Source organism: Ascaphus truei, chromosome 4, assembly GCF_040206685.1.
Source record: "Ascaphus truei isolate aAscTru1 chromosome 4, aAscTru1.hap1, whole genome shotgun sequence".
In the NCBI taxonomy this organism is placed as follows: domain Eukaryota; kingdom Metazoa; phylum Chordata; class Amphibia; order Anura; family Ascaphidae; genus Ascaphus; species Ascaphus truei.
The window spans coordinates 213,559,030-213,577,945 of NC_134486.1; the positions used below are offsets into that span (position 1 = coordinate 213,559,030).

The following is an 18,916-nucleotide window of genomic DNA, read 5'->3' on the forward strand; positions in this document are numbered from 1 at the left end:
CAGTCTGCACACTCTTCTTCCCGTCCCCCGGACCTCAGGCTCCGCCCCCGCACACTGCACGGGCATACTCAGGTTACAAACAAGACTCACCTGGCCTGTTATGCCTGCACCAATCTGCAGTGTCTCCCTGTAGCTCTTCCTGTCCCGCGTCCGTTCCTAATTGGACCTTCCTGCTTTATCTAGCTCTTCTCTGCTCTCAGTCTTTGCTCGACATATTCTCTGTATGGAAGTACTTCTGGATTCTCTCAGTGTTTTCACAGGTTCTGACGCGGCTTGTACGACTACCCCCTCTGGCTCTCGATCTCGGCACTCCTTGGACAACGCTCACTCTGGTAACCCCTTGAACACGGCTTGGACAACGACCTATCTCCACTCTCCACTCCCTGACTTCGGCGAGGCACCCTTCACTCTATCTCTACAACCGGTACCGGCAAGTATTGTCTACCTTACTACACCTGGCATGGCAACGCTTCATACCACACTCCGGACACGCTCCCTTTGCTGCGGGTGCGTGTATTAACACTTCCCCCTTCAGCTCAGGTGACGGGTCTGGTCTGCGGGCAGCACCGGCGTAACATTATGTCGAGCCCACAAGACGCAGACCAGACCGAACTTCAACAGTTTCTCTCCAATCTGCTTCAGCAAAACCAGTCCATGGCGGACCAAATTGTGGCACTTACACGCCAGGTCGCAGTACTCTCAGACAGGGTACCGACCGCGACCCCGCCAGATGTAAGCCCCCACTCCGCAAGCGCAGTTAGCAGCTCAGATGTAAGGATTCCTCCCCCCAAGCCTTATGCAGGTAAACCGCAAGATTGTAGGGGTTTCCTAAACCAGTGTGAGGTGCAGTTTGAAATGGCCCCCCATCTCTACAATACTGATCGCAAGAAGGTAGCCTACATTTATAACCTCCTCACTGGCAGCGCCCTGGCTTGGGCTTCCCCGGTTTGGGAGCGACTGTGAGGAATCAGGGATCGCGGCGTCCGCGCCCTGGTTCCTCTGCTCCTATATTCACCCCTGCTGCCGTGGCGCGCGTCCCTCGCCAGCGCCACTCACCTCCGGCGGTTCTGGGGGTTCCCCGTCGTCCTCGGCATCCCAGTCTCCCAGCAGTACCTCACGCGGCCGCCATGTTGCCCGGGCGAAGTTAATTTATTCACTGCTCTGGCAGTGAAGACCCGCCCCCAACACAGGAATAAGATCTCCTGTCAAGACAAAAGTCTCACCTGCCTGCCAATCAAGGGAACCTATCCAGGATGGCTCCACGCAGTCCTCCAGGTCTGCCTTCACTTCTGATTGGTCAGCCACACTTTATAATGCCAGTCCTTCCTTTCATTCATTGCTCGACATAGTTTTCACTTGGATTACTACTCTGGCGTTTTCTCTCTTATTCTCTCAGGTTACGACTTGGCTTGGCGGACGTCTCTCTCTGGCTCTCGACCCCTGCTTGGACAAACGACCTTCCGGAAGGTCCAATCCCAGACTTTGGCTAACGGCAACGACAACGGCATTTCTACACCGGTACCGGCAAGTATTGCTAGCTAAATAACACCTGGCCTGGCAACGCCAAATCACCACACTCTGGACACGCTCCCTTTGCTGCGGGTGCGTGCTTCTATACGTTCCTCACCTCAGTGAAAGGAACGGGTCTGGTCTGCGGGCAGCACCGGCGTAACATTATGTCGAGCCCACAAGACGCAGACCAGACTGTGGACTCTATGATGACGGCCATGTACCAACAAATACAGGCCTTAACGGATCAAGTGGCTCTCCTCTCCCAGCAGGTATTGGACCGGCCTTTACAGGCACCGCCTGCGGCTGCACCCCCGGCGCAGCCTGACTTATCTTCCACTTCATTTTTAGTTCCGAAAATTCCGGCTCCAAGGCCCTACGCAGGGGATCCACACGCCTGTCGTGGCTTTCTCAACCAGTGCGAGATCCAGTTTGAGATGGCTCCGCAGCTGTATGCTACTGACCGGAAAAAGGTAGCCTACGTGTATATAGTCTGCTCAGAGGTAATGCACTGGCATGGGCCTCTCCGATCTGGGAACTACGCCCTGATATTACCCGCGATTACGCGGCCTTCAGACGGGACTTTCGACAGGTTTTTGATACCCCCGCACGTCAAGAGACTGCTTCTGATACCCTGCTAGAGCTTACACAGGGACGTCGGCCTGTGGGCCAATACGCCTTGGAATTCAGAACTATAGCAGCTGAGACTCATTGGGGTCAGGAGGCCTTAGTCGCCGTCTTCTGGAAAGGTCTATCGGAGTCTCTGAAGGATGAACTTGCTTCTCACACCAGGCCAGAGTCACTGGAGGATCTCATCTCCCTGGCTACTCGTATGGATCAGCGCCTTCAGGTACGCTTCATGCCCCGGGAACACCTATCACGCTTGGCTTGCCCTGGTTACAGAAGCATAATCCACTCATCGATTGGGTTTCTCCTAACCCTATTAACTGGAGGTCAAGGTCAGAGGAACCTTCTTTCTCTATCAAGCAACCATCCTTTCTATTAGCCAACATATCCAGTTCTCTGAGGGAGTTACCTTCTCCATACGCCGAATTCTTGGACGTTTTCAGCAAGACACAGTCCGAACTTCTACCTCCTCATCGTTCCTACGATTGTCCGATTGATCTGGTACCTGGTTATACCTTGCCTAAAGCCAAATCTTATCCTCTCTCGTTGCCCGAGACTGAAGCTATGGACGAATATATTCGTGAGAATCTAAAGCGGGGCTTCATACGTCATTCCAATTCTCCTGCGGGGGCTGGATTCTTCTTTGTCAAAAAGAAAGATGGTACCCTCAGACCATGTATTGATTACCGGGGTCTGAACCATATCACGGTGAAGAATCGTTATCCACTCCCACTCATTTCCAAACTCTTTGATAGACTTCAGGGGGCCAATCTCTTTACTAAACTGGATCTTCGTGGGGCATACAACCTCATCCGCATCCGGGAGGGCGATGAATGGAAGACTGCCTTCAACACCCGTAGCGGACACTACGAATATCTAGTGATGCCCTTCGGGTTATGCAACGCACCGGCAGTTTTTCAGGACTTCATCAATGACATCTTTCGGGACGTTCTTAATCGATTTGTCATTGTATACCTGGATGACATCCTTATTTTTTCTCAAAACTTACAGGATCATATCATCCATACGAAGTTTGTGCTTTCACGCCTCCGAGAGAACCGGTTGTTTGCTAAAATGGAGAAATGCATTTTTCATCAGTCTACCACTTCCTTTCTCGGATACATCATCTCCAACAAAGGTTTGGCCATGGATCCAGAGAAGCTAAAGGCCGTCGTGGATTGGCCACAACCCAATTCCCTCAAATCTATTCAACGGTTTTTAGGTTTTTCTAACTATTACCGGAAGTTTATCCGCAACTTTTCTACCATTGTCGCTCCTATCACGGCACTGACCAAAAAAGGTGCAGACCCTTCATCTTGGTCTCCAGAGGCTGTCACGGCATTCGAGACACTGAAACAAACTTTTGTCTCTGCTCCCATCCTTCGACACCCTAACACGAATTTCCCCTTCACCTTAGAGGTTGACGCTTCGGACTGTGGGGCTGGGGCAGTTCTGTCGCAGAAATTTTCTTCCCAGGATAAACTTCATCCTTGCGGGTTTTTCTCCAAAAAATTCTCCTCTGCAGAGAGAAATTATGACGTGGGCAATAGGGAACTTCTGGCCGTCAAGTTGGCTCTTCAAGAATGGAGAAATCTTCTGGAGGGGTCTAAAGAGCCATTCACTATTCTCACGGACCATAAAAACTTATTGTATATTGAGAATGCCGTCGTTTAGGTCCCCGCCAAGCTCGCTGGTCGCTTTTTTTCCCTAGATTTAATTTTGTGCTCTCATATATTCCTGGCACTAAGAACGTCAAAGCGGATGCTCTCTCCCGGCAATACTCTTCGGAAGAGAGATCAGAAAAAACCACCGAGTCCATCCTTCCTAAACAAAGAATCTTAGCAGCTATAGCATTCAAGAATCTGGAGAGGATCATCAAATCTCAAGAGAATCTCCCGATCGGTCTGGTTGTTCCTAAAGACTCCTTGTACGTGGAACCCAAATTCATTCCTGAAATACTGGATTGGGGACATGCCGCCCGCTCGGCGGGACATCCTGGATTCAAGAAGACGTTGGACCTCATCCGTCGCACTTTCTGGTGGCCCAATATGGCAAAGACCATTTTTTAATTTACTCGGTCTTGTCCGGTATGTGCACGGAACAAGACTCCTCGTCAGAAACCGCAGGGTCTCCTCTTACCTTTACCTATTCCGGAACGTCCCTGGTCCCACATATCGATGGATTTTATTGTGGAGTTGCCAAAGTCGAATGGCATGAATACCATTCTTGTGGTAGTGGATCGGTTTTCCAAGATGGCACACTTTATTCCTCTCAAAGGTTTACCCTCCTCACCTGCCCTAGCTGATATTTTCTCCAAAGAGATTTTTCGGATCCATGGGATTCCCATATCCATCGTGTCTGATCGGGGTTCACAGTTCGTCTCCAAGTTCTGGAGAAATTTCACCAAGAGACTGGGTATCTCATCTTCCTTCTCTTCTGGTTATCACCCTCAATCTAACGGACAGACCGAGAGAGTTAATCAATCCCTCGAGAAATACTTAAGGTGCTTCGTCTCGAATTCTCAGGATGACTGGGCAGAATTACTTATCTGGGCTGAGTTCGCCTTTAATTCTTCCAGGAATGAGTCTACCCGCGAGACCCCCTTCTTCATCAACTATGGATTCCATCCGGCTCGTCTACCTATTTCTAAAAATTCCTCTGGAATACCAGCCGTAGACGAGCACATTGCCCTCTTACAGGACTCTTGGTTCAGAATCCAATCCGCACTACAAAAAGCATCATTGTCTTCCAAGAACCAGGCTGATCGTCACCGTCGTCCGGCACCTAATTACAAGATCGGAGACAAGGTTTGGCTATCATCCAAGAACATCCATCTCAAAACTCTTTCCATCAAAACCATGGAAGGATCGTCCTGAGGCCGATCCTGAGGGGGGGGGGTACTGTGAGGAATCAGGGATCGCGGCGTCCGCGCCCTGGTTCCTCTGCTCCTATATTCACCCCTGCTGCCGTGGCGCGCGTCCCTCGCCAGCGCCACTCACCTCCGGCGGTTCTGGGGGTTCCCCGTCGTCCTCGGCATCCCTGTCTCCCAGCAGTACCTCACGCGGCCGCCATGTTGCCCGGGCGCGCGCCTGAACAGTGCGCGCCGGGCGAAGTTAATTTATTCACTGCTCTGGCAGTGAAGACCCGCCCCCAACACAGGAATAAGATCTCCTGTCAAGACAAAAGTCTCACCTGCCTGCCAATCAAGGGAACCTATCCAGGATGGCTCCACGCAGTCCTCCAGGTCTGCCTTCACTTCTGATTGGTCAGCCACACTTTATAATGCCAGTCCTTCCTTTCATTCATTGCTCGACATAGTTTTCACTTGGATTACTACTCTGGCGTTTTCTCTCTTATTCTCTCAGGTTACGACTTGGCTTGGCGGACGTCTCTCTCTGGCTCTCGACCCCTGCTTGGACAAACGACCTTCCGGAATTCTCCAATCCCAGACTTTGGCTAACGGCAACGACAACGGCATTTCTACACCGGTACCGGCAAGTATTGCTAGCTAAATAACACCTGGCCTGGCAACGCCAAATCACCACACTCCGGACACGCTCCCTTTACTGCGGGTGCGTGCTTCTATACGTTCCTCACCTCAGTGAAAGGAACGGGTCTGGTCTGCGGGCAGCACCGGCGTAACAGCGACGTTCTGACCTTACCCAAGATTACCCGGCATTTAAAGCCGAGTTTCAACGAGTATTCGATTCTCCCGCTCGTCGGGAGATGACATCTGTTTCTCTCCTCCAGATCACTCAGGGACGGCAAATGGTGACACAGTATGCTGTGGAATTCCGGACTCTAGCAGCCGAGACTAACTGGGGACAAGAGGCTCTCGTCTCCGTATTCTGGCAAGGCCTGGCAGATCCCATCAAGGACGAACTCTCTCGCCAATCCAGGCCAGATCAATTGGAGGTCCTCATTGATTTGGCTGTCCGAGTGGATCAACGTATCCAGGTACGCCGCTCTGAGCGTCAGCGCACTCGCTTCCATAACTTTCAAGTTCCGTTCTCCAGTACTCCCAGCAACACTCCTGCTCCCCCAAGTGCTACCATACCTCTTCGTCCTGCACTGGAGTTGCCAGAGCCAATGCAATTGGGGGTACAACGCATCCGCACACCGATACGGCAGTTCCGCCACGCCGGGGGATTGTGTTTCTACTGCGGATCCATGGAACATCTGGTTCGGGAGTGTCCACTGCATCCGGGAAACGGGAACACCCAGTGAGTACAGAGGGGCTCTCTCTGGGTGTAATGTCTCCACTTCCCCTTTCTAAAGGTGAACTCCCTAAGAAACTTACATTTCCAGTCTCCCTTTCAGGCGATAAGTTCAAGACTTCTACCGCCGCTTTCATTGACTCAAGAGCTGGAGGAAACTTCGTGGATCTTGAATTCGCCAGGTTAAACCGCATACCACTCGTGAGAAAGAAGGTTCCCATCGCACTCGTCGGGATCGATGGACGTCCTCTTACCCCGACCCACATCTTCTTAGAGACGGCTCCGTTGCTTCTGTCCTCACATCTGCACAAGGAGATCTTAGTTCTCGATGCCATTCACGCTCCTGGGATACCCATCACCCTTGGTCTTCCTTGGCTACAGCTTAACAATCCTCTCATTGACTGGACTTCCTCTGCTCCCATTTCCTGGAGGCCGAGGTCAGGCGAGACTCATCAACTGCTGGCCAATACCTCTGTTCCCGAAGTTATTCTACCTTCCGTTTACCATCAATTCCGGGATGTTTTCAATAAGGTACAGTCAGACCTCTTGCCGCCACACAGGACTTACGATTGTCCGATCGATCTAGTTCCAGGTTACTCCCTACCCAAGTCCAAGACCTACCCCTTGTCGTTACCAGAATCTCACGCTATGGATGAATATATCCAGGAGAATCTCAAGAAAGGCTTTATTCGTCCCTCCAATTCCCCAGCAGGGGCTGGGTTTTTCTTCGTCAAGAAAAAGGATGGGTCGTTGAGGCCTTGCATCGACTACAGGGGTTTAAACCACATAACTATTAAAAATCGTTACCCCCTTCCCCTTATTACCGAACTGTTCGATAAATTACAGGGGGCCAAGATTTTTTCCAAGTTGGATCTATGTGGTGCCTATAACTTGGTGCGCATCAGGAAGGGGGATGAATGGAAGACGGCCTTCAACACGCATAGTGGACACTACGAATATCTGGTAATGCCTTTCGGCTTATGTAATGCTCCCGCTGTCTTCCAGGATTTCATCAACGACGTCTTACGTAAGGTACTCAATATTTTTGTTATTGTATACTTGGATGATATCCTGATTTTTTCCAAAGATCTCCAGGACCATATACGCCACACCTCCTACGTCCTTTCCTGTCTCCGTGAACACCATTTGTACGCCAAACTGGAGAAGTGCACCTTTCATCAGACCTCTACACCGTTCCTGGGGTACATCATTTCCGATGAGGGCTTTATGATGGACTCCGGTAAACTTCAAGCAGTCACTGAATGGCCAAGACCCAACTCTCTCAAGGCCATACAACGTTTTTTAGGGTTCGTTAATTATTATCGTAAGTTTATACGGAGTTTTTCCACCATTGTGGCACCCCTTACTGCGCTCACCAAAAAAGGAGCTGATCCTTCTGCTTGGTCATCCGAGGCCATCTCTGCCTTCGAGACTCTCAAGGAAGCCTTTATATCCGCAATTATTCTCCGTCATCCCAACATTGAACTTCCCTTCGTCCTGTAGGTCGACGCTTCTGATTGCCGCGCTGGTGCCGTTCTTTCTCAGAGACCCACGCCCCAAGATAAGTTACATCCCTGTGCATATTTTTCCAAGAAATTCTCGTCTGCCGAGAGGAACTATGACGTGGGTAACAGGGAACTTCTGGCCGTGAAGATGGCTCTTCAAGAGTGGAGACACCTGCTGGAGGGGTCGAAAGAGTCGTTTACTATTCTCACGGACCACAAGAACCTTCTTTACATAGAGAACGCTCGATGCCTTGGTCCACGACAGGCTCGTTGGGCTCTTTTTTTTTCTCGATTCGATTTTCACCTTTCCTATATCCCCGGGACCAAGAAGGTAAAGGCAGACGTACTCTCCCGTATACATTCTTCTGAAGAGAGGCCAGAGGAATCTTTGGAGACTATCCTTCCGCATGAGAGGATTCTCGCCACGTCTTCTTTCAAGAATCTTGACAAGATTTTGCACTCCCAGAGACGCATTCCCAAGGACTTGGTCGTTCCCGACAACAAACTCTTTGTACCTTCCAAATTTGTTCCAGAGGTCCTGTCTTGGGGTCACTCCTCTAAATCTGCAGGTCATCCAGGTTTTAAGAAGACTACTGATCTCATTCGTCGGAATTTCTGGTGGCCAAGGATGTCTCAAGATATTCTGGAGTTTACCCGCGCCTGCCCCACGTGCGCTCAAAGCAAGACTCTCCGTCAAAAGCCTCAGGGTTTTCTGTTACCCCTTCCAGTTCCCGACCGCCCCTGGTCCCACATTTCGATGGACTTCATCGTGGAGTTGCCCAGGTCCAGAGGAATGAACACTATCTTGGTGGTCGTGGACAGGTTCTCGAAGATGTCCCATTTCATTCCACTTAAAGGATTACCGACCTCTACCGCCCTTGCTGATATCTTTACGGAGCAGATTTTCCGGGTTCATGGGATCCCTTCGTCCATTGCTTCTGACAGAGGATCTCAGTTCGTATCCAAATTTTGGAGAGCTTTCACGACGAGATTGGGCATCTCTTCTTCTTTCTCTTCCGCCTATCATCCTCAGTCCAATGGACAAACGGAGAGAATCAATCAATCCCTGGAGAAGTACCTGAGATGTTTCATATCCGATTTCCAGGATGATTGGGCTCAACTCCTCTCTTGGGCAGAGTATGCCGTCAATTCTGCCAAAAACGAGTCCACCCGGGAGTCGTCCTTCTTTATAAATTATGGGTTCCATCCTCCCTGTCTTCCCATCCCCAACATCCCTTCTGGAGTACCAGCTGTAGATGAACGCATTTCTTCCCTCCAAACCGCATGGTCCAGAATTCAGTCTACCCTTCTCAACTCCTCCAGCAGATCGAAACTACAGGCCGATCGTCGTCGTCGTTCGGCGCCCAGTTACAAACCAGGGGATTTGGTATGGCTCTCCTCTAAGAATATCCACCTCAAGGTACCATCTCCTAAACTGGCACCTAAGTTCCTGGGTCCCTACCCTATTTGCAAACAAATCAATCCCGTGGCATTCCGGCTCCAACTACCACCCACTATGAAGATTCCCAATGTCTTTCATGTGTCCCTCTTAAAACCATTTATCTCCAGTCACTTCTTTCCGGATCAGACTCGTAAACCGGATCCCATTACTGTACAAAATAACGAGGAATATGAAGTTCACTCTCTTTTGGATTCTCGCCTATCCAGGGGTCAGCTCCAGTTCTTGGTACAGTGGAAGGGCTTTGGCCCTGAAGAGAGATCCTGGGTACCTTCAAAGGACATTCATGCCCCGGCCCTTCTTAAGTCCTTCAGGAAAAAGTTTCCAGAGAAACCGTTCTTGGATCATCCTGAGGCTGTTCCTGAAGAGGGGGGTACTGTCAGGAATCGGCGTTCTCCACGCTCCGCCCACACAGAGCACCACCTTCCCGCAGGGAGTCCATGGACACACAAAACAAACCTGCCTTACCGGCCTCCACGGCTCCTCGCTCCTGCCGCCGTTGGGGGATCACTCCCCTCGGCGATTCCTCTGCTCAGCGCCGGGCGCGCCCACGCCCTCCTGCACGCACACTTGCACCATCCACTGGCTCGGTTCACGCGCGTACACGAGTTACGGAGCACACTCAGTCTGCACACTCTTCTTCCCGTCCCCCGGACCTCAGGCTCCGCCCCCGCACACTGCACGGGCATACTCAGGTTACCAACAAGACTCACCTGGCCTGTTATGCATGCACCAATCTGCAGTGTCTCCCTGTAGCTCTTCCTGTCCCGCCTCTGTTCCTAATTGGACCTTCCTGCTTTATCTAGCTTCTCTCTGCTCTCAGTCTTTGCTCAACATAGTCTCTGTATGGAAGTACTTCTGGATTCTCTCAGTGTTTTCACAGGTTCTGACGCGGCTTGTACGACTACTCCCTCTGGCTCTCGATCTCGGCACTCCTTGGACAACGCTCACTCTGGTAACCCCTTGAACACGGCTTGGACAACGACCTATCTCCACTCTCCACTCCCTGACTTCAGCGAGGCACCCTTCACTCTATCTCTACAACCGGTACCGGCAAGTATTGTCTACCTTACTACACCTGGCCTGGCAACGCTTCATACCACACTCCGGACACGCTCCCTTTGCTGCGGGTGTGTTTATTACCACTTCCCCCTTCAGCTCAGGGGACGGGTCTGGTCTGCGGGCAGCACCGGCGTAACACAAGGCCCTCAGTAACTTTTGAATTAGTTTGTTTCTGTTTTTTTCTTAGTTATGTCTCATTCTAGTTAATGTACAGTAACTATTGATTCCCTACTGTACTGTTCTGCAGGATATGTTTGCGCTTTTTAAATAATATAACATAATAAATACCAGATTTCAAAACAAAAAAAGGTACAAAATATATCTTTCACAGAATCAGTAAAAACTTACACCCAGATTCACAAATCACTCCATGTAAAGTTAACCTAACTTAACGTCACTTTAAGAGTCATGTTGCTTCTTCAAAGTGCAATAAAGTAAACTTAATTCGTGTTTTCTCCCGTAAAGAGCATTGCGTTAACTACAGTATAACGAACGTTACCGAGAATGACATGCAAATTATATGCAAATTAGATGTTATCATAGTCATGCATATCCACAAAAGTCTGTTACGGTTTGCGCTGGGATTTATCACTATATTAGTTAGCTCATACCTAAACTTGCTGTTACTTACAGCCACACCATTACATAGAACCTTTACAGGGTCTGAATGGGCAACACCTCAGGTATAACTTAACTAACAGTGTTATTTCCCTCTCTTATTATCTCTTTCTAAACTGAGTGAAACACCTATTTCAGGGTCTTGATCAGAGTAATGCTAAAACATACTTAACCCAGCATTCTGCAACAATTAGAGACGAAGCCTGGTGTTTCTTCGCCCAGGACAAGGTCCTACAACTGCGCCCTCACCCAATCCCCATCAGCACAGCGACACAGCCCAAAACACTAACAGAGCACACACATTAAGTCCTCCCTCCCCTGATAATGATGTGAAGAGCAGCGCACACTCTGATCCCCCCGTCCTCACTGACCGGTGCTGCACTAACCCACCTGCTCTGCTACTTCCCTTCCCCATCATTGAGCGGCACTAGTAAAGGAGGATCGGGTGCTGTAACCGACAGATTAATCTACGCAGTGCCACAACACAGGCGCCAAGGGGGGATTTCTGCACCCCCATCAGGCTGCACCCGGGGCAGCTGCCGCGCTACACAAATGTGACATTAGCCTCTGCTAAAGAGATGTAAAACAGCTGTTGTTTTTGCATGTAATTAGCTTTGAAGATATTCGTTAACTAACTTCCTACTTTAGGCCTTGATTTAAAGGAGATTTGTTGATCTAGTCCTCAGCATGCACTTTTTTTTTTTTTTTACAGGTACTTGGATTTGTTCCCCAGATTAGAACAAGCTCTACAAGGGTGTGAGGTTTGGGGTTTGGCATTCTTTTATCTAAAAGAAAGCGAAAAACATAGAAAAAGTGTATAACTTATGTTTTTAGCAACTTGGTGATCAAAAACTACCAGTCTAATTTCATGAACCTTGACAAAAATCTGTTTCTCACCAAAACTGCAGAATTTTAAGTGTGTATATATGAGCATTCTCTAGAATGCTTTTGATGTACAAATAAGGACATGCATCCAAATCTTCTATGAAACAGAAAAATACTACACAATTTGGCAAAGTAATGATACTTTGTCATCAAAAAACGAGTTATACTCTTAGGGACCACAAACCCACTATATCTACAAATAAAACAGTAAAGATACGTAGAAAAAATTCTAAATTAGTAAAACATGAAAAAAAGGTTTTTATTATGATGAACTCAAAGTTTACTAAGCAACAAATCCTAATTGCATTGACCTGCTATTCTTTGAACAGTTCTGCTAAGTTGCCATCGATGTTCATCGCACAATAAGCATAGTACAGTATATGATAACTGTCATAATTAAATATAAAAAAGGAGTACTCAATGCATGCTTGATGATACTTGAAGTCCCATACGGTATTCATTACTTATGTTTTAGGGAAGTCAAGAATGCATTTCATTAGAATTCATTGCATGCCTTATAAGCACTTTTCAGTTAATGAAATTGGTACATTTCTCTAAGTTATAGTGTTGCATATTTAATACAATATTTCTGTGTCTTAGGTAACAAATAAATAATGATTTTTTAGGATACAAAAAGCCTAGCATTAAAGAAATGATACAGAGGTCCACTCTTTCTCCTAAAGAAGGGGGAATGGAGCTAAATATATCAGAAAGTCTCCTACTAAAAGTAAAAATACCTCTCTACTTTTAGTGAGGTGTAGCACAGGCACTGACTGAATTGTATCAGTTTGCAATTCCGCTCAGTTAAGGCCTTTGGATGACAGAGTTTGGAAAATGTAAAGGCAGCGGTGTATAAAAGTGCTGTTGATTTACTGCCCACGTTAATTCAAACTCCACTTACTGTATAGCATTATATACCTTTTAATAGTAGTAGACCCTTAGTCAATTATGCATTATTATCATATTAGTGATTCCCCTTGAGTACCATAAGCATCTATTCATTATTGAATAACTTGGTATTTTCTTTATATTGGCCTTTACAGTGCTGAAACGCCGTATTTGTGGACATGTGATCACTCATGACCAACCCCGATTGGTGGAAAAATAAAAGGAAAGTCTCCACTTCTTTTTCGACTGGAGCAACCAATGCCTTGGAGAGGTTAACCCGATCATCCCATAGAAAATTAGCATTTCTGCCATGATACACCTGGTACATCAATAAGGGCTCTGGTGTGCAAGGACCCGTGATGTACTAGGGCACTCTAGAGGTTATAGCAGAAATAACAACCATTTTGCATATTGAATTTTTTACAAAATTCGAACCATGGGTTCCTTTGCAGTTAAACTACACAATTGTTAGCCCAGTTTGATGATGGTTTAGTTCCTGGAGTTAAGCAATAGGAAACCACAACGTCATCCAGCCAATAAAATTACAACATCCTATATATCCACCCAAGACCCAAGGGATTAGATGGCCAATTTGATTTACTGAATAGGAAGGATGGATTCCCCTCCCCCCCCCCCTCCACACCAGGCGACAATTTATTTTTGTTTTTTATTGTTCCTGGAGGCGTAGCGTTTCGCTTTTTATGATGATGCTCAGGGGACAGTAAAAGTGGTTATTTCTGTATGTACATGAATATATATATATACAGTTGTGTGAAAAAGAAAGTACGCCCTCTTTGAATTCCATGGTTTTACATATCAGGACATAAAACAATCATCTGTTCCTTAGCAGGTCTTAAAATTGGGTAAATACAACCTCAGATGAACAAGAACACATGACATATTACACCGTGTCATGATTTATTTAACAAAAATAAAGCCAAAATGGAGAAGCTGTGTGTGAAAAACTAAGTACACCCTTACTGCTTCCATATAAATTAAGATGCTAAGTAGCAGACAGGTGCTGCTATTCAAATGCCCTTGATTAATGCTGCTATTCAAATGCCCTTGATTAATTGATCATCAGCAAGTGTGACCACCTCTATAAAAGCCAAAGTTTTAGCAGTTTGCTGGTCTGGAGCATTCAGGTGTGTGTTAACACAATGCCAAGGAGGAAAGACATTAGCAATGATCTTAGAGAACAATATTTGCTGCCCATCAATCTGGGAAGGGTTATAAGGCCATTTCCAAACAATTTAAAGTCCATCATTCTAAGATTATTCAAACGTGGAAAACATTCAAGACAGTTGCCAATCTTCCCAGGAGTGGACGTCCCAGCAAATTCACCCCAAGGTCAGACCGTGCAATGTTCAGAGAAATTGCAAAAAAAACAAGAGCTACATCACAGACTCTGCAGGCCTCAGTTAGCATGATAAATGTTAAATTTCATGACTGTACAATTAGAAAAAGACTGAACAAGTATGGTTTGTTTGGAAGGGTTGCCAGGAGAAAGCCTCTTCTCTCTAAAAAGAACATGGCAGCACGGCTTAGGTTTGCAAAGTTGCATCTAAACAAACCACAAGACTTCTGGAACAATGTCCTTTGGACAGACAAGACCAAAGTGGAGATGTTTGGCCATAATGCACAGCACCATGTCTGGCGAAAACCAAACATAGCATATCAGCACAAACACCTCATACCAACTGTCAAGCACGGTGGTGGAGGGGTGATGATTTGTCATGAGAAAAAAAGGAACCCTATTGGATGCACACTACTCTACTTAATCAAAATAAATACATTTTATTGAAATAAACGTGAAAACAACACAAATATATTCTTGTTTAAAACCATACATGAGCGCTCTTAGTAACGTAACTGCCGAAGATTTCCTCTCTACCAAATCTAATTTGATCACATCACCACACACAGCCGGCAAAAAAAATATATCACTTAGCTGTTCAACTGTAGGTAGTTGGTGTATAAGCTCTGTACTGAGCTTGATGACAAATAACACCTGAGCTAGATAATTAGCCCTTTAAATGCAGATCTCCCTGATCTTTAACGGGTGATAATATTGTCCAAAAAGTCAAACTTCAGGTGGGTATAGTGAGTGCCTGAAGTTTCACTATACTCACCTGAATATAATATAATGAGGTTGAGATATATATATATATTTTAGAGGTGCTAGTATTGAAGGTAGAGAATCCCCTTACCCCCTCAATATCCAAACTTAGCAACTGCAAGAAGACACAGCACTCTCAAATTGTTAATCCAAGAATTTATAACAAAAATATGAAGATATCCAGGAAAAGTTTAAATAAACATTGAACAAAAACACATAATTTAGCAAAAAACTAAAATGACCGTGACATCCTACCAATGGTAAAGAGGCACTGGCATTACATTTCAGGGTACTAACCAGATGATGCCTAAATAGCAGGAAAAAAAACTATGGTTTTAGAAATTGCAATGGTATGCTTGTACGAGCATAGTTAGATTTAGGCAGACAGTTTAATGTTTTGAATAATTTTTAAATTGTCACAGAGAGGTTTATGAACTTTGGTAGATATTTTGTGGAAACAGGGAACTCTTGAATTGACAATTTGAGAGGGAGAGAGAGGGTATCTTCTGGGTTTCAGAATTGATTTGTTTATTCTTTAATAATTTAGCCAAAGAAGGGTATTGGTCCTTTTATCCATGTAGTAACAAAGGAGGGAGAGGGGGTATGAGATCTTTCATTGGACCAACAAATAGTTGATATGTTACAAGCTGTCAAACCTCTTCTGTATGTCTGCCATACTCAATTAAGGACCCCGAGAGGTTTGAAAGATTCTAACATAACTACATGTTGGTTCAATAAAAAGGTATTATACCATCTACTCCCGCTCCCTCCTTTGTTACTTAATAATTTAGATACATTTTCTAAAAAAAAAAAAAGGCTGAAACCTTATCTCCTAGGCCTAATGGAAAAAATTATAATGTAGACGTGGAGATTTGAAATGGGTACTATGTAGTTATAACAACCCAAGGCAAATACTGGAGACACAAATACGCATAAACACAGAACATAATACTGTACAAGCATATGCACAGGTAAAAAACAGAAAGACATTATCTGAATATACTGTATAATATGAACAAAAATATGGGGTCCAGCATATGAGGTTTTCAAATCTAACCGACACAAAATAGATGCCCAAAGAGCCACACAGTTAACAGAATTATTACAATATACACTGCAGGGGTGAGCAAACTTTTTACACTGAGCCCCCCTTTTCATCCGTGATATTAGTCATGTATTTGTGGGCTCCCCCTTCCTGATGTAATGCAAATCACGTATTAATCGGTATAACATTTTTAAAACAGTAAAACATGACAAATGTTATAGGTTTGTTTTTATATAAATCCGCATGGTAGTATAAAATAACACTGACTGCAGTTGTTTTATCTCTCCCCTTCATCATCACCATCATCTCCTCCTCCATCATCTTCCCCTTGCCTGCCTCTTATCCTGTTTTTATATTTCTATATATTACAGAAAAATAATATGTACAGTATAAACATAAAATAAAAGCCAAATTCTATAAAACTCAAAATTGAAATGGCACATACTGTAATGCTAATGAATGCTGAAAATGTAATGACTTATGGCATAAAGTTCAGTAACACTGTGATATATATACACACTGCTTTAATATGTGCATTTTCAAAAACAATATGTACCAAATAAGATGTAAAGTATTTCTGTGAATGCACAGCCCTGATTTCAATATACAACTCTAGCAGCAAATACAGTTGTATTGCAAGGCCTAGATTAGCTACTGTTAATAGAGATAACCCAGCCACTGCTGGTTGTGCCACTGTAATGTATTTGCTAATGAACAGATGAACTACAGAACTGTCACATTAGTTCTCTTTATGCTCTTCTCTTACCTGATCTTTAATCTCAAAATCCTTTATAGTTTTTATTCTATATTCTCTGTGCTCCTTTTCAGCCTCATCCTTCTTTATTTGGGTTTGAGTCAACTGATAGCGCATTTCTCCACACACCTGTTGGAATAGAGAGATTAGATGTGCTGCTATGTGGTGTCCAAACAGTACTGTATTTTTCACAGATCTTGTGCTTCCCTCTAGTGGCCACTTTGTTCTACATCTCAAGCAAGACATTACTATTTATTATTTTTATAGACATTTATTGAACTGTCATTTTATTTTCATGTCTCACATTCTAAATTATTTTAACAGTGAGACAAATACATGGAAAAGAAGCTGTGAGTCTCAGTTATGATTCCAGGTAGCTATAAATTATGATTTAGGGACTCAATGCAACTTCTACACTAGGTCACAAGAATGTCCCCTGAAAAAGGCTGCATTGTTTTTAAAGTTGCAGACACTTCCAGAAGCAAAATGGTTCAAAGGTAATATCACGTTTAAGAAGTTAAAGTTGAGTCCGACATGCCATCCTATTTTCCTAATCTGAACTGCTGAAAAGGGAGATCCAACGCACAACGGATTTGCTCAATAGAAAAAAAAATTGTGCCACACAACGTTTCGAACGTAAGGTCTTTATCAAGTGACAGGCATGTCACTTCATAAAGCCTTACGATCGAAACTTTGTGTGGCACAATACATTTTTCTATTAAGCAAATCCATTGTGTGTTGGATCTCCCTTTTTAGCAGTTCAGATTTGGATTACCAGGACAGGTACCCCTTGAACCAGCAGCACCGGTAATATTGAATGCATTGCTTAATTGTGGTATGCAGCATATCATCTTTATTTAGCTATCCTATTTTCCTATACATTCTCTGTTAGATTGTTCAAAGTATTTGAGAGATGTTTACATTCCTTTAGCTTTGCCTTGTGTGATGTCAACTGTGTAGAGAATGGGATGCCCGACCCCATACTCTATGCTCTTTCCACACGCAGATTGCTTTAATATGCACACTTTGCAGGGTGGAGAAAAAAGGGAAAAAAATGTAATGTTCAATGAACTGTATCTACACGTCTTGCAAATTACCCCAAACCCGATTCACTCACCCCAAACTTACATGTCGTACAATGCTAAGCTACTGTACAGGCAAGGATTCTGGGCAGTAGCATCTACTGTAAACGAACAAGAGTGCCCAATAGTAAACTATAACCTACTAAAGGAACCTTTTTTTTTAAATCAATATGATTGACCCTTATCATACAAAGATAACATTTTACATATGATTTTGGCTATATATAATATGTATTAATGTAAAACATACTAAAATTGCACAATTCATATGGCCTTGTATCAATGTACCTTTGCTGTTTTGATTTGGGTAGGTTTCTAACAATAAAATAGTCAACTCCAAATATAATACTGCTCATGCCCACATTGCCTTTCTTAAGACCAGATTTATAATTTAAAAAAAACACATACTAAAAAGGTAAATAGATAAAATCATAAATACCAAAAGAATAAGAAAAACTTTTGATAATTGTATTAATCATTTTCTGTGGGGGGGGGGGGGGCAATGTAACCTATATGTGTGTTTAGATTTAATTGAATCCATAAAAACATACTGTGAACGGTGCCATTCTCCAATGCTTTAAGTAAGTACCATCAGAGTGTACTAGTCTCCCCTTTGGAAGACACAATGATATGTGGACTCCCACTGAGTACAAGCTATGCAACAATGCAATCATATTAACACCCTTTTTTAAATGTAATTAAATGTATGGCTCACTTCAGTCTGTCACAAATAAAGTTACACAAGTTAAAGCAGAAATCCTGGGGGGTTTTTCATTCTTTTTTTAATTCAACGTCTGGGAACCTGCGGTTTAGGAGATATTTCTAATTCTTTTTTGGCAGTTTTGACACAAAAAAAACTACAAATACGGCGGCTAACTACAAACATAGCTGCTGTGGTCACAATTAGAAGTCTGTAACACCCTCTCCCGATGACATTACAACTTTTCTATTGACCACTGGAGTGAGCCCTAAACACAGTGGCCTTATTGTTTCCTAAATTTGCCCGTTAGTCAGTCAGTCAGTCCCACCTTGGGCTCTGCTGCTTCTAAACCAGTGCATTCTCGGACATCGGGAGACCACCTATTATCTCCCTCCGGTTCAGGTAAAATTGAAAAAAGTACAACACCTGCGATTTCTACTTTACTA

The 18,916-nt window shown here is 44.8% G+C and overlaps 1 protein-coding gene across 4 annotated transcripts in view; it reads right to left on the bottom strand.

The window, feature by feature from the left end:
- SDCCAG8 (SHH signaling and ciliogenesis regulator SDCCAG8) overlaps positions 1 to 18,916 on the bottom strand; it is a 321,942-nt gene that overhangs the window by 193,332 nt on the left and 109,694 nt on the right. For all 4 annotated transcript variants that reach the window (XM_075596833.1, XM_075596835.1, XM_075596834.1 and 1 more), the window contains exon 12: positions 16,701 to 16,817. In XM_075596833.1, coding sequence (XP_075452948.1) covers positions 16,701 to 16,817 — 117 coding nt within the window. The remainder of the gene's footprint in view (positions 1 to 16,700; positions 16,818 to 18,916) is intronic.